This window comes from Squalius cephalus (genome assembly GCF_949319135.1).
Source record: "Squalius cephalus genome assembly, chromosome: 9".
In the NCBI taxonomy this organism is placed as follows: domain Eukaryota; kingdom Metazoa; phylum Chordata; class Actinopteri; order Cypriniformes; family Leuciscidae; genus Squalius; species Squalius cephalus.
The window spans coordinates 4,653,178-4,669,040 of record NC_137130.1 but is presented as its reverse complement, the minus strand read 5'-3'; the positions used below and the strand labels follow the sequence as shown (position 1 = coordinate 4,669,040).

The window sequence follows — 15,863 nt, the reverse complement described above, 5'->3', positions numbered from 1 at the left end:
TGGGCATTTGGGGACAGTGCAGATGAGCCAGTGTGTGTTGCCTTTGACTCTCTGTGTGTTTTGTCTCCACCTAGTGGTTGAACAGACCCATCACCACTTTCTCTGGTTTGATCTACAAGCCGGGGGGGATATAAATAGATTTTATTAATTATTTGAAAAGTAGCTATGAATCAAACTACCCAATGTTTGTGTGTCCCGTTTATTAGAGTATCATTAGCAAAGCTTAGCAACATTCTAACATCTAAATCTATCTAAATCTCAGAAGGCAGCGGTCTAGGTTTCGGATCTGAGCTGTGGTGTGCCTGAGTTGGGTGGTGGCTGGGCTGGTGAGAATTTACTAGATGTAACACTCGGTTAAATGTTTGCAGCTGTATTAGTTAGACTCTTTCTCACACTCGTACACACGTACGGGCAAACGGTTGCAAATGGGCCACAGCTGTGGTGTGTGTGTGTGTGTGAGTTCCTTCTGGGTGTAAACACAAATATGACATTTCATCAGAGGTTGAAATGAGCAAATGTGATTACGCAAACGTTCAACCTGACATTTCCCTGGATGGAAATCATGAGGAATTGGACAATTCTGTTTCCAATTCCATTGAACGTTTGCGGCTCCCTAACGATTATTAAATTAAGTTTGAGCATAATATCTGGGCCTGCTTATGAGTTTGACACGGTTTGTCTTTTTTACCAGTTCATTTAAAATAATAATGAATAATCTATCTATCTATCTATCTATCTATCTATCTATCTATCTATCTATCTATCATATGTCTGTCTATCTATCTATCATCTGTCTGTCTATCTATCTATCATCTGTCTGTCTATCTATCTATCCATCTATCTATATCCATCCATCCCCTTCTATCTATCTGTCTGTCTATCTATCTATCTATCTATCTATCTATCTATCTATCTATCTATCTATCTATCTATCTATCTATCTATCTATCTATCTATCATATGTCTGTCTATCTATCTATCATCTGTCTATCTATCTATCTATCTATCTATCTATCTATCTATCTATCTATCTATCTATCATCTGTCTATCTATCTATCTATCTATCTATCTATCATCTGTCTATCTATCTATCTATCTATCTATCTATCTATCTATCTATCTATCTATCTATCTATCTATCTATCTATCATCTGTCTATCTATCTATCTATCTATCTATCTATCTATCTATCTATCTATCTATCTATCTATCATCTGTCTATCTATCTATCTATCTATCTATCTATCTATCATCTGTCTATCTATCTATCTATCTATCTATCTATCTATCTATCTATCTATCTATCTATCTATCTATCTATCTATCTATCTATCTATCTATCTGTATTCAGGTTTTGCATAATGTGTTCATTTTAATTCAGTTTATCATAAGACTGTGCACCAGTCCTCTACTACAGGAAATAGGGCATAGTAGAATTGTATAAACTTAATTTATTATGTAAATCACTTGTTCAGATCAGTTATATTCTGTTGATTGGATTTTTAAAAGATCATATTGACTTTTTGCTTTCATTATATTTTCTGACCCATGAAACAAATGTAATCTTTTCATCAATATTCACGCTGGAAGCGAGCGATGCAACAAAACCGGTCCTGTTGTAATCCATGCATGGCTGCAAACTTTGCTATAAAGCTTTGTTGATTTTAATGGGAGTGTTGAGCATGTCGCTCATGCTGTGTTGAAGGGGTGTACGTCTTTGGAGAAAACTTCTCTATGAAAGCAGCACTCATAAAAATACATACTGTAGTTTTGTCAAATGCATTTTCTCTATGAAGTAGAAAGTGCTGTCTAACCAGGGACCGAAATCTGCAGGCAGACTCTTCTCATTGTTCATAACTATACAAGGACGGCCTTCCGAGACCCAGCAGGGATCATTCACTCGGTTTTGTTTCTTACAAGTGTATTTTATGAATGCTTTTGCAACTTTTGCTTAGTTGCATTGAGTTTCACAAGGCTTTCCGCAATGCAGGCTCAAGTCAACACTGATTGGCTGATGGCACTACAAGAAGCCCTGAACACTGTACTCTTTACCCTGTTAGCCTTCACCCACGCTTTTGAAAAAATCCCAAGCAATGGCATACCCAAACTAAAACAGATATAGTTCATGAACCCTTTGCACTAAAAGCATAAGTATGGTCTCATTTGAAAGCAGACCATTTGCAGTTTATTGTAAAGTCAGAATTATCTTGAATTATTGTAAAGTATTATAATTATTGTCATAATGAAACTTTTTTTATATATATAAATAGCTTCAAAGTTTTGTAAAGTTTGTGGTGCAAATTTCCCCATTCAGTCTCATTCTTCCCTGCACACATTCACACCTCTCCGGCCTGGTTATGGCTCTAATTATTATTTTCATTGTCTTTATTATAATTACTGACGACTTTATATTCACACTGTTTTAATCCCTCATTTATTTGATCAAACTTCTCACTTCACCTTCTTTGAAACGGTGACAGGTGCATCTTAGGGCTAGCTAGCGTATTAGCTTAGCACACCTTCAATACACGACAATTTATGAGATTAAAACCATGTTTTTGCTCCAAACTTTATAATGCAAGTCGAGTGTTTTTAATAACCTTCTGTGATCTGCACAGTCAAAGCACTGCCTTTTGGGTAAAAAAATTATAAATATTACTCCTCTCTCAATGTAAACATATGAGAATCTATCAGTATTTCTCAAAGTCTGCACAATTTTGAACTAAAAGCCCTTTCATGACGACCGTACAGGAGTTGTTGTTTTTTTTCTGAATGAGAGCGGCTGACGGTCATAATTCATATTAAAGGTACTATTGACTCATTTCTTGAAACAAGACATACCTGCCACTATAAGATTTTCAAAATAAAATAGAGGTCAAATACTGAAGCTTGAGTCTTCGATCTGTTTAATGATGTGTAGTTTTTCGGGGTAATTACAATCGTTTACATTAAAAAACAAAGAATGCTTCAGTGCACCGTCGTCCTCGTGAAGTTTAAGAGGATGATTACAGTTATGCTTACAGTCAGAAGTTCTAATGACTGAGAAAGAAAATAAATATATAAAGAGCCAGAAACACTTAAATAAGAGCTCAGAATGGAGCAGAGATAGAAGAGCAGCTACAGAAGGGCTTTGAATCTAAGTGTCTGGGAGAGATCACAGAGACGGCTCTCTGGATGTTTCTTCATCTCGCTGGTCTCCAGAGAGGACGATTGAAGAGCTGAATCAGGCGAGAGAAGCGAGACGTCTTAATTAACGCCACTCGCTGAGTCTGAGGAGCAGAGAATCTATATTAACGCTGCTAGTCCACATCTCTCTCTCTCTCTCTCTCTCTCTCTCTCTCTCTCTCTCTCTCTCTCTCTCTCTCTCTCTCTCTCTCTATCAGCTGCTCCTGCATGAGAATGGGCATCACTTCAGTTTGATGTGGAAACCCCTGCTTCAGTGTAACTGCAACTGTACTTTTTAATATTTAAGCAATTGACTTTCTGCATTTCTCATGATTTTACGCTGCAGATCCAGTGTTGGAGTCTCCTCTGGAGGAGATCAAGGAACAGGAAGAAATGCATGTGACCGGCGCTGTGCAGGAGGAGCACCTGGAGGATGACAGCAGCCTAAACCTGTCCGCCGACATCTCTCTGGACTCGGGCCGAGCTGGGACAGCGTCTCCTTCTCAGAGTTCTGAGATTCTGGATAGTGGGACGTCCAGAGACAATCCATCATGTGACCTGTCCACAGATGCAGAGTATGTTCATTAGTAGCTCAGTGCACAGTGAATTATATTCAGTGGCAGTTCAAAAATTTGTAATCAAACACTGTAATGACACATTGAAAGCAACGAGAACAACCAGCCAAAGCAACCTAGAAATGAAACCTATTGATTCTCATATTTAAGGAGATTTAGGTTTGTTTTAATAAATGTATGTCAATTAGTGCTGTCAATCGATACATTTTTTTTTACGAATTTATCGTGCATTTTCTGTAATTAATCGCGATTAGGGTTAGCGTAAAGTTTTAATTTACATTTAACATTTAGGGTATTTAATATATTTTTATATTGTAATAATTACACAGTTACCTCCAAATTACTGTAGAAACAACATAAAAACGGGTATTCTAAATATTTGATCTAACAGGCGGGAAATATACAGAAATTAAAGGGATAGTTCACTTTGAAATAAAATTTTGGTATGTTTTAGCTTACCTCAAGGGCATCCAAGATGTAGTGTCTTTGTTTCCGCTGTAGTTTCAGGTCAGTTTCAGTAATTTTTAGGTCAAACCGTTCTTGTCTGTCAGTCATATAATGCAGGTCTATGGTCACCACCTCAAAGAGCATGCACAGAGTCCAAATTAAAACAATTCCCCATCGTCCAAATTAAACAATTCCCCATCGTAAGTACACATTGATGGCCTTAGACACGAAACGAGCAGTTTGTGTGAGAAAACATTATTTATATCGTTTTTACCTCTACACAACCACGTCCAAGTGATCTGAGGGCGCGCGCGCTTCCTGGTGTGTGACGTGTGTGCGCGTTCTGGCTTAGTCTGCGCAAGCGCCGGAAAGTGTACAAGAGGTAAAAACGATATAAATACTGTTCGTTTTCTCACACGTTTATTGTCTTAGGCCATCAATGTATACTTACGATGGGAAATTGTTTTAATTTGGACTCTGTGCATGCTCTTTGAGACAGTGACCATAGACCTGCATTATATGACTGACAGACAAGAACGGTTTGACCTAAAAATATCAAAATTGAAACTACTGCGGAAACAAAGACACCTACATCTTGGATGCCCTTGAGGTAAGCTAAAACATACCAAAATTTAATTTCAAAGTGAACTATCCCTTTAAGTAAAGTTATCACTTCACAGTCTTCACTTCATAAATTATAACATAGATTAATCCTTATTAAAGCTACAAAAGTTGTTCAGTCAAGACCAGGGAGTGATTTTCTCTTTGTCTTTTGTTCTTTGATTTACATTAATGACAGACAGCAACAGGTTTATTAGGCTGCTGTCACTTTAAGACGTTGCACACGATGTGGTTCTGACACATGGTATCTGATGTCCTCACAACTCAGTCTTTACTGTCATTTAAGACTTTATTTAACTCATTTAAGACTGTGCTTACGAGGATACTTGAAAAAGCAGGCATTTTGGCATACTTTTGTGTGTTTTTGTCCGTTCAAGTGCGAAAGAGAACTCAATGCAGCCGGCGCGCTGTCTGAAACGGCTTTTTGTGTGCACAAGTCATGTGTGTGTCTGTCACACAGACATGAGATTCACAGACGCGCGCCAGTACAGATTTAAGTCCTTTTTTTGCATCTTATCATGCTTGAATGGCACTTGAATGAATGATAGTGTGATCATATACTGTAGCACAGCCAAAGGATGATGGGAAAAATGGATGCTGCTTTAATTGTGTTAAATATTTTTAACAAAAATAATAATAATCACGTGTTAACGCTTTAATTTTGACAGCCTTAATGTAAATGTTTTTAGTTTTTCTAATTTTGAATTAATTGTAGGTAATTTATTTAATTAAATGTGTTTTTTAAACATTACATGGTTTTTACCCTTCACAGAGTAGCTGAAGGCACAGTGAATGGAGAGATTAAGCCGGACCAGGTCGCAAGTTCTCATATCCAATCAGAAGAGAAAGGTAAGCTTCAACTGATGGGTGAGATTCTTTTACTCAATGTTTTTTCTTAGTGCAGTGGTTCCCAAACTGGAGTATGTTAATTGTACTCCAACTTAAATAACATTTAAACCGAGCATGATTTCTAACAGGCAAAATGCCGTAGATCAAATACATGACATCCAATCAAATTACCTCATCTTTTCCTGTCAAAACTGACTGCATCCACACAAGCAGCATGCATATGATAAGTTGCAAGCTGATATGCTGCCTTAGCAAATCTCACTATATTACTGCCGTTCTCGACCAATATACCTTTGTAAAAGTATTAGCACTTACTTGTATGAAGAACAAATATAGACACAGACTGTGCATGAATTTAAGACTCAAACTCTCTTCAATACAAAAACACAGCCCTTGTGTTCTCTTTTTTAATATTGATAATTTCATTGAATTGCAAGAATGCAATTTTTCCCAAATATCCACATGATTGCAAATGTGGCATTGATTTCATACAACAAACAAAAGTGTAATAATAAGTGATGTACAATTTTAACACAGTTTGTATTGTTTGCTTTATTTTGCAATTAAATAATAGTTCCAACGAAAGCCACAGCAAAACTGCAACACAACGGTGTTTCGTGAACGAATCTGCGGCTTCGAACACGAAGCGCAAGAGTCAATGATTCAGTGACCCATTCATAAATTCAACTTCATTACTGAATGAATGAATGACTTGATGGGTCACTCATTAAGACAATGACCTCCCGCTACCTACTGGTGGTTTTAGTTTAATATTTAAAAGCCTTAGCTTTGGCTTTCCTGTAGCTCAAACAGTATAGCGTTGGCGCTTGCAACACCAAGGTCATGGGTTTGATTCCCAGGGAAAGCAAGAACTGATAAGAACTGATAAGAATGTAAATGTGTACCTTGAAATGCAATGTAAGTCTCTTTGGATAAAAGCATCTGCCAAATGCATAAATGTAAAAGTATCACTTCGCTTTTACCATCATTGCATATTTATTGAACATTTTTTATTCAAACCATTATTTATTTTATATAGGTATTTTATAAGAGTAAAAAAATGCACTGGAAAATCAATTTAAATGGGCAATTATTGTCCCTTAATGGAAAAGGTGTAGAAGGATGTTAAATGCTTCTGGGGGTACGACACTAAAAAGTTTGGGAACCACTGTCTCAGTGAACTTTATGCGATTGTTATTCATACTTTAATATCAGAATGACTCGTTTTGGCAGCTTAATTTCAATAAATGCTCTGGTTGGACTGAAGTTTTGAGGTCTGAAATTTACAGTAATACAATGAACTCTTTAATCTCAGTAATTCTCAGGAAAATTTGATTCCTCATGACACAATCCCTATTAAAAGTCATAAGAAAGCAGTTTGATGTGCAATGGGCTATGTGTTCCAGTAAAATCTAGTGACAAAATGAAAGGCTTCAATGCATGACTTTGTTTTCTCTTTTTGTAGAGCCCCTGGTGGAAAAGACAGAAGAGGCAATTAAGCCGTCTGAAAGTGTCCCTGTTCTTGAAAAGGTTTCTGCGAGCACCACAGAGAAGCCTGCATCTTTGATCAACACGCTTCAAACATCTGAATGCGGCGTCCAGACTTTGCAAGCCCAGTTCTTTGATTCAGACACGGTTGCGGCTTCCCCTGAGCCCAGCCGTTCATCTCGCTCTGAGAACCAGATGCCTGAAACCATCCCCAATACTGTCAACTTCACTCACACTGAGACCCACATGCAGGCAGAACCCCAACAACCTTCTAATAAGCCATCGAGCTTATGCACTGAACCCTCCATGGCCCCGTCTACATCCTCAACAGGAATAAAGCGAGACATAGCCACTTCCACAGAAGAGCTGCAAGTTCCTGAACCACAATCACCTGCGATCCAACCATCTAAGGACTTGACATCTACACCAGCCTCTAAAGCAGGAAGTGTCCAGTATATTGTAGATGCCGAACCCAAACCAAAACCATCAAATGAGCTCACGCGTGAATACACGCCCAAAGTCGGCATGACCACCTACACCATCGTGCCTCAGAAATCTCTAGAAAAGCTCCGTTTCTTTGATGTAGAGTTGACTCTGGAGCCTAAAGTGGACTGCAAATCTGAAGCAAAGTCTCCCTCCAATGGCACTGTTGCTCTTAACGGCCATCAGAACGTCTTCGCGCAAACTAGTCCTTGTATATCACCTCCAGCAACCGCTTCGTCCCCAGTAGAAGAAGGAACCGAATCCGCAGTCAAAGACAAGAAAGTTCCACCTGCAACAAGACCCAAACCAGCCTCTTTCCGCCTGCCGCCGCACAAACGATCACCCGGGGATTACGTGATCTCCGCGGTCGTACGCAGAGCGAGCATCGGCAGTAGCAGTAGCAGCAGTAGCTGCTGTAGCAGTCCTGCAACCCGTCCAAAAGAAGCCACAAGCGGCCCGCAGCTTGATCCGTTTGTTGCGCCGGATATCTTCCCTCCTCCACCACCACCAGTCCAATGGGAAGAGGAGGAAAATGCAAGAGCGAGTGATAAACCTCTACCTCAGAATACAGAGGTTGACGGTCCGCGGCCCAAATCTTCACAGTTTCCACCGTCGTCCTTTCTGCCCCATCAGAAGAGTCTTCCCACTAACCCCACACCTTCACTGAGTTTGGAGAAGTTGAGAACCTTTGCTGCACCCAAACCGTACTCGCCCTCAACGCCTTCTCGCTTCGCTCAGGCCGTGTCCTCTGCTGTGAAGAGGACCCATTCTCTGTCCCATCATGCCCTGGGGGAGTCACCACGCACACATCCTCTCACAGCACAGAGATCCATTAGAGAATCACCAGAGTCGCCGACGAGCACTGTGAGTACAACCTCTACATCAACAGTTTGTTGGTTTTTGGGTGAATCTTTTCGATAATCATTTTTGAATTATTAGTATTAGTATTATTATATTTTAGGGAAATAATATTTTTATTAGACATTTTAATTCTTACACACACACACACACACACACACACACACACACACACATATATATATATATTTATATATATATATATATGGGTCAATGACCTGACGGGTCATTTTTAGCGCAATTTTCCACCGGACAAATTGCGATTGTTAACTCATGATTTCTGTTCTGTGCGTCTGTGCGCACCAATCTTGCACTTCTATCTACTCCTCAACCAGACCACCTAGAGACTTCGGGTTTTCGGCATTATGTTAAGGAAGGTCTAATCTCGGGAACGCACAAAAAAAATCCAGGAAAAGATTTACTATCTCTTAGTGTTGTGATCCCATGAGGTGAGAAAATTGCGCTAAAACACTCACTGAGTTTTTATTACTTGTTTTTGTCCAAAGGCCTTAATAATAATAAAAAAACAAATATATAACATCCAAAGTATGTAAGGTAGTACAACTTGATCTCTTTTACTGAATCCAAAAGGTTTTAATTATATTTTTTACATATAAAGGTATTTTAAAGATTTTGAAAGATTAAAGTGTCAAAAGGTCAATCGGTAAAACCGATATAGTAAATATTTAAATGGAATAATATTGTTTTTAATAACTAAAGGAACTACAATAATACAAATATAAAGCAGATAAGGCTCTTTTTTTTTACATTTCCCCTTTTCTCCTTTCCCTGTGCAATGTTTTACTTGAATATGTTGGAGTGTTTAGAGTAGTCCAATAAATGATTACATTTATGAGATCAGTGATAATGTTTTTTAATATTTCTTCTGTGGTGCACACTATATACTATCTCAACATCAATGTCAAATCAGTTTTTAACTTTCAAATCAGTGGTTAAACCGAATTACTTTTTTGGTGACATTTTTTCCATCTTGTAAAAAATGACCAAAAACAGTGTTAATTGATTGTACAAACCACAAAATCTTATTGTTAACACCTAGGTAAACTAAAAAAATGGTTTCAAATATAGTTATATCTCTATTCTATTTTTTTACACTTTTAAAAACCTTATTCGTCAATGACCCATATATGTAAGAAGTTTGCAATGCAAACAAATTATTCAAAAATAGTCTTTATTTTGTTAAAATGTATAATAAAAATATTACTTTCCCTAAAATATAATAATACTATTTTATATATATATACAGTGTATATTAATAATAATTTAATAAATATATATATTTAAATTATAATATATATATTATTTAATATATATATATATATATATATATATATATATATATATATATATATATATATATATATATATATATATATATATATATATATATATATATATATTTAAAATTCCAATATATTTTCATGACAATTGGGCATATTTTTTCATCCAGATTTGCTGTAATGCATTTGGATGTGTTTCTTTTGATTTGTTATTTCTATTATTCTCAGTTGTGATTTTCAGTAGATTCCCATTACTCCCATTACTGTATTAAAGAGCAGAATCATTGAACAGGTTCCGTTTGTGCTATTTTTTAAATAATTGGTCTATTTCGACATGCGTTAGATAGACATGTTTGGCGGCTGCGTTTCATTTAGCTGTTTTTTCAGCATCTTGTACCATGAGAATTGCATGAGAATTATGAGTTAAAATAAGTAAATATACATAAATGTTTATTTCTGTTGCACTTTTTTTTTTATGCAAAAACACTTACTGTTTGTTATGCTGATGCAATAGCCAATCAAATTACTGGAAGGTAGTGGTACCACCCAAAATGTCACCGTAACAAATTGCAAAATTCAAAACGCGGCTCCATGATCTGCATATAAAATGGGTCATGAAGAAAATGTCAAAACCTTATAATGTAAAATATAATATAATATCTCATGTTGATTTGGGGGTAAAATATGGCCATGTCATGTCTGTGTCTTATAGATTTGATAAGATTCCCTCAAAAACGACCATGTATGTATGAACCATGCAGTGAGATGGTGAGAATACCATGCGGGTGGTTCTGCTATCAGTACTTGGCACACCTGTTGTAGCCTCATTGTACTACAGTTGTTGTGTAAGTAAATAATCTATTGTGAAAAACACCCAGTTTAAACTGGTGCTGGTAAATTAATACTGGGAGTTGGATGACACTCATTGTGATGGCTGTGTGCGCACTCGATGTATTGACGCACATGGCTCATTAATCTGTGTCCCGGATTGACCTGTCTACTCGTCTTTTGTCGTTGTGTCGCTGGGGTCAACTGTGAGCGTGTTTAGTGATGCAGAGCCCGGTGTGTGCTGTCAGCGTATACAATGTGTGTTTGGCCCTCAGTCTTGAGTCAAAGCTTTTGTTTGCTGATGAGTTTAAATAATTTTTAAGATTAAGATTCAGTCAAGTGTGTCTAAACTTTTGACTGATGGTGTATGTAAATAATGTTGTTTATGACAACGTGTTGTTATGTTGGTGCATATAAATGAAAATTATCGAAATATAATTCTTCCTGTGGAAGACATGATTTGGTTATTTAGATGTAAATAAATTAATACTTGTGTTTAGCAAAGGCACTTTAAATTGTAGTGACAGTAAAGACATTTACAGTGTTACAAAATATTTCTGTTTCAAATGCTTGCTGTTCTTTTGAGCTTTGTGTTCATCAGAAAATTCTGGGGGAAAAAAGATCATGGTTTATAAAATTATTTTTTTTATTAAAACGTATTAAAATATTATGCAGCACAACTGTTTTCAACATTTATAATAATCAGAAATGTTTCTTGAGCAGCAAATCATCATAGAATGATTCCTGAAGGATCATGTGACTCTGAAGACTGGAGTAATGACGCTGAAAATTCAGATTTACATCACAGGAATAAATTATATTTTAAAATATATTCAAATAGAAAATTTGTTATTGTGAATTGTAATATTATTTCACAAATTAGTATTACTGTTTTTACTGTATTTTTGATTAAGTAACTTGATGAGCAGAAGAGACTTATTTCAAAAACACACACACAAAAAATCTCTGACCCAGAACTTTGGAACAGTAGTGTAATTTACAAAAGGGGGAAAAAATTATTTTAAAATCATATTTAGCTAAAGGTGCTCTAAGCGATGTTGGCCTTCTTGTTGACGTTCGAAGTATTGTCAGACAAAACGGAGGCTAGCTCGACCCTCCCTCCTCCTCATCCCGTCCCCTCCCTTCCGTGCTTTTCGGGACTTCCCGCGTTCCTTTTCCCCTCTTCTTTGTTATTTGTTCATTGGAACGTCGTCTCTTTGTCCGTGTGTCGGCCATATCAAAATTCAAGAGAATATAATTCTAACGTTAGTCGTTGTCGTTGTCTAGGACATCTCTCCTCTAGCTAACTTCCCTCTTCATGCTTCTCTCTCCTCCACTCCCCACATGTGCACGCGCACTAACCCCCCCACCCCCACCCCCAAATCATTCTAGTCGGTTATTGGCTGGAACACTGTTTGTTATGTTTCGTGGTCCAGGCTGGGCCAGTTTGTTTTTGTTGCCGTTTGTGGAGCCTGTGCTGTCTACAGAGACCGCGTTTTTTTACAGTGTGTTCAGGGGACGGGCAGCTAACGGATAGTGAGGAGATGTTTGTATGTGACAAAAAAATGTTTCGGCATAAAAAACGCGTGACATCGCTTAGAGCACCTTTAAACCGTTGTAATTGTTAATGATAATAATATATAATGAAATAAAAATAACAATTCAGCCATATTGCCCTCCTTAACTTTCAAACTAGTGCATATTTACACAGAGTGTAAATGCATTATTTTATGCACATGCATGTGTCTATGTGTGAGTGAATGTAGTCTTTGTAATGTATGTGTGAGTGTCTGTCAGCGGGAGTACAGTGGAACGGTCTGTGTCTTCTTCATGTGATTTATGCGCGTGACGCAGAACCAGCAGTGTCTCTTTTCTCGGACCCTGTGCCTGCTTAGTGCGCATCATGCTCAGCGTGTATTGTGTGTTTTCTTCCCCCCTGTGGACCACAGGTGACAGACAATAGAGGAGGAGGCACAGAGAGATCCAGAGAGGCCCCATCACACACAGCAGAGCCGAGCTCCTCCCGGGATGCTGGCATGGGAACATGTAAGATTGGAAATACTCAAGCGTCACCAGTGAGTGAATCTAACTCTAGATCTAACCATCACTGAACCACTTAGAAACCCTGATAAAACAGTAACCTTCATTTTAAAGTAGGGGTGTCACGATACCCTCAACTCACGATACGATATTATTATGATACTCCAAGACATATGATAAAAGGTTAACAAAAAATGTGCTGTTGATTAAAATGCTAAATTGTATATTACATTTTGGGTGTAAATGAATAGGCTTGGACTTGGTGCTGGAAACCCAAAGCACAGGACAATAGAGACTCCACAATAACAATATTCATGATTCTGAAGCTGAAAGCTGAATTATTAATTTAGACGAATCTGCTTGCACTCTGTCACTGACTAGATATATTTAAAATAATGTAGGCCTTTTTTTATTGGTAACAACATAAGACATTTGGCATTATCAGGACCCACAAATATTCCCCCATTGCATTATTATACATTATATTCAACCTTATAGAGCTGGTAAGTCCCGCCCATCCGTAAAACCCCAAGTGGACCTCTAGGTTGAAAAATCGTCAATGCAAGTGAATGGGAGAAAATAATTATTTTCTGGTCCCGTTTGAATTGTGCCATGAATGTGAACATATGTTGTCTGTGAATTTTTTATATAATTTTTCATAATTTTTTTTGGGCGGGACTTACCAGCTCTATATTTAGTAGTTTAATGTCGTACTGACACTAAAACTCTGAAAACACACAGGGCCAGATGTACTAACGCTTTTCCAGCCCACTTCAGGCATATTTGTTTCGCATAGTGCGCATAAAACCATGGCGAGGTATGTACGAACGGGACACACCGAGATGAAAGCGCAGACTGCCTGTCACGGGAACTGAAAATGGCAAAATGCGCTTTTCATGTCATGCATAATGCATATGCATTCATGGGATGGTCAAGGGGAAAGTGGGAGTGTCACATAAAGAGATGGGAGGGGGAGCGTAAACTGCGCCTAATTATGTATTCCACGTTATGTACAGAAAAAGCCGGTGAAAGCGCGCCTCTATTTTGCGCTGAAAATTCTCTGCCTCTTAAAAGCAGGTGTAACTTAGGAAGCGGGTTTCCTGGCCTGTGCCTCCTGGTGAAACGGCAGCAGTAATCCGAGCAAGACGGAGACATAGGCTAAGGAGACGAGCTGAAAAGATTTTTGCCACAAGAATCACACTTTTTCAGTTGAGTGAAAAGATTACAGATTAAGCAGCTACGCAATATTACAGTTACTGGAAGAAATCAAAGAAGACATCAAATCACCGACTCAGCGTTCACATTCCATCCCAGTAGTTGTTAAATTCCTCGCTACGTTACAATTATTGGCATTAGGATCATTTCAAACAGTCATAGCATCTAAATTTTTGTTTTCACTGTTTTGCCTGACTTGGTGGCTGATCCATGATGGAAAGAGAGGAGGAGGCCCATTCAATTGCGCGTTTAAATACGCGCAATGGGTCTCATTCATGAAACATTCGTAAATATACAAGTAAATATGCAAGTGATTTGCGCGTAAAGAGACCTTCCCGAAAACTCTTCTCCTGATTCACAAATACTTCGTAAACGTCAGATGTGATAGTGAAATGTGTGTGTGTGTTAATGAATTCCAATCAGTCGTAAATGGGACGCACATGCACGCTCATTCTCAATTACCATAAATCCCGCCAATTAAATCCGATTGACAACTATGTATGGGCATCATATTATGACACCAAACGAAGGATTTCAACATGTCTTCTCAAAAGCGAATGAAAAAGAGAAATTTCTCAGATGCAGAAATTGAAGTTTTATTATCAGAAGTTCATTCAAAACGGCACATTTTATTTTCAAGCGTACATAGTGGCGTATCAGGTCCTAAAAAAAGGAAGCTTGGCAGCATATTACAGATGCAGTTAATGGAGTTTCATCTGTTAATCGAACAGTCCCAGAAGTGAAAAGAGTCCTTTATTTAAACATTATTTGATTAAAGTGTTCCGTTTGCAGATGCTATTACTGGCTCTCCTAATAAAAGTAAAAAGAAAAACCGTATGTAATTACTATATATAATATTTTTTCAAATGCTGTGTAAATATGTACCCGATTAAGGTGAATTAAAATGCAGCCTTATTAATGAGCAATAAGGATGTTAAACACACTATTTACGCGTGGCTGGGAGCAGGTGTAGATTTCTTTCGTAACATCTAACATTTGGAAAGTACGAACATTTTAATGAATCCGAAAATTTACGCCAGAACCACTTTACACACGATTTACGCAAAAATTCGTTCTGCTCGTGTTTCATGAATGAGACCCAATTTACGGTATAGTGGGTGGGTACAGGCGCTGATTACCTGATGAACTGCAGGTTTGGTACATAACACGCACACTGCGGTTTCACATCAAGCGCTTTCTGCGCTTTGGCCATGGCGCTATTAACGCTGCGGTCGCAAATGTACATACATCTGGCCCACAGTAATTTTTCGCACACAGTAATTTTTATTTTGGGTGAACTTTCCACTATACATATTGTCACTATCCACAATACAGGGCTGGGTTTCCCGAAACCTTCTTAACGCTGCGTCGTTCTTAAAAGGGTGGTTGATTATGATTTGACTTTTCTAACTTTAGTTAGTGTGTAATGTTGCTGTTTGAGCATAAACAACATCTGCACAAGTTACAACGCTCAAAGTTCAAAGCAAAGGGAGATATTTGCTTTTAAAGAAAAGGACTACAACAAACGGCTGAAAGGGACTACACGACATTCCTCGAGGGTTAGTGACATCATAAACCCTAAAATTTACATAAACCCCGCCCCCTGGAACACACAGTCTGTGTTGAGAAGAGGAAAAGTTGTTGTATAAGAGTACATTTGTGAGTCAGCTCAAACTTTAGCATCCATCTTTTCACATGCATTAGAAAGTCACTCTGTGTGCATCTCACAACAGTTCCTATACTAGCCATTTAGATTATCATGACAGAATATGCTAATTGAAGATAGTTAACTCCACATCAGCAACATAAAATCATCAACTAACCATTCAGAGGCGTCCTGTTGCTTCTACATGTTGTCACTTCTTCTTGAGTCTCTCCATCTTTGTCTGACTCCGTTTTAACATTAAAGGCAGAACAGTTTCTGTCATTTTAGTGTGTCTGCGTGAGGTAATCGCAGCTGCTAACACACACCAGCTCTTGAAACCCCGCCCT

The 15,863-nt window shown here is 37.9% G+C and overlaps 1 protein-coding gene across 2 annotated transcripts in view; it reads left to right on the top strand.

Annotated features, from left to right (window-relative positions):
• cobll1b (cordon-bleu WH2 repeat protein-like 1b) overlaps positions 1-15,863 on the top strand; it is a 58,879-nt gene that overhangs the window by 39,648 nt on the left and 3,368 nt on the right. For both annotated transcript variants that reach the window (XM_079880334.1, XM_079880335.1), the window contains 4 exons: positions 3,513-3,741; positions 5,582-5,658; positions 7,124-8,493; positions 12,566-12,691. In XM_079880334.1, the coding sequence (XP_079736460.1) occupies positions 3,513-3,741; positions 5,582-5,658; positions 7,124-8,493; positions 12,566-12,691 (1,802 nt within the window). The remainder of the gene's footprint in view (positions 1-3,512; positions 3,742-5,581; positions 5,659-7,123; positions 8,494-12,565; positions 12,692-15,863) is intronic.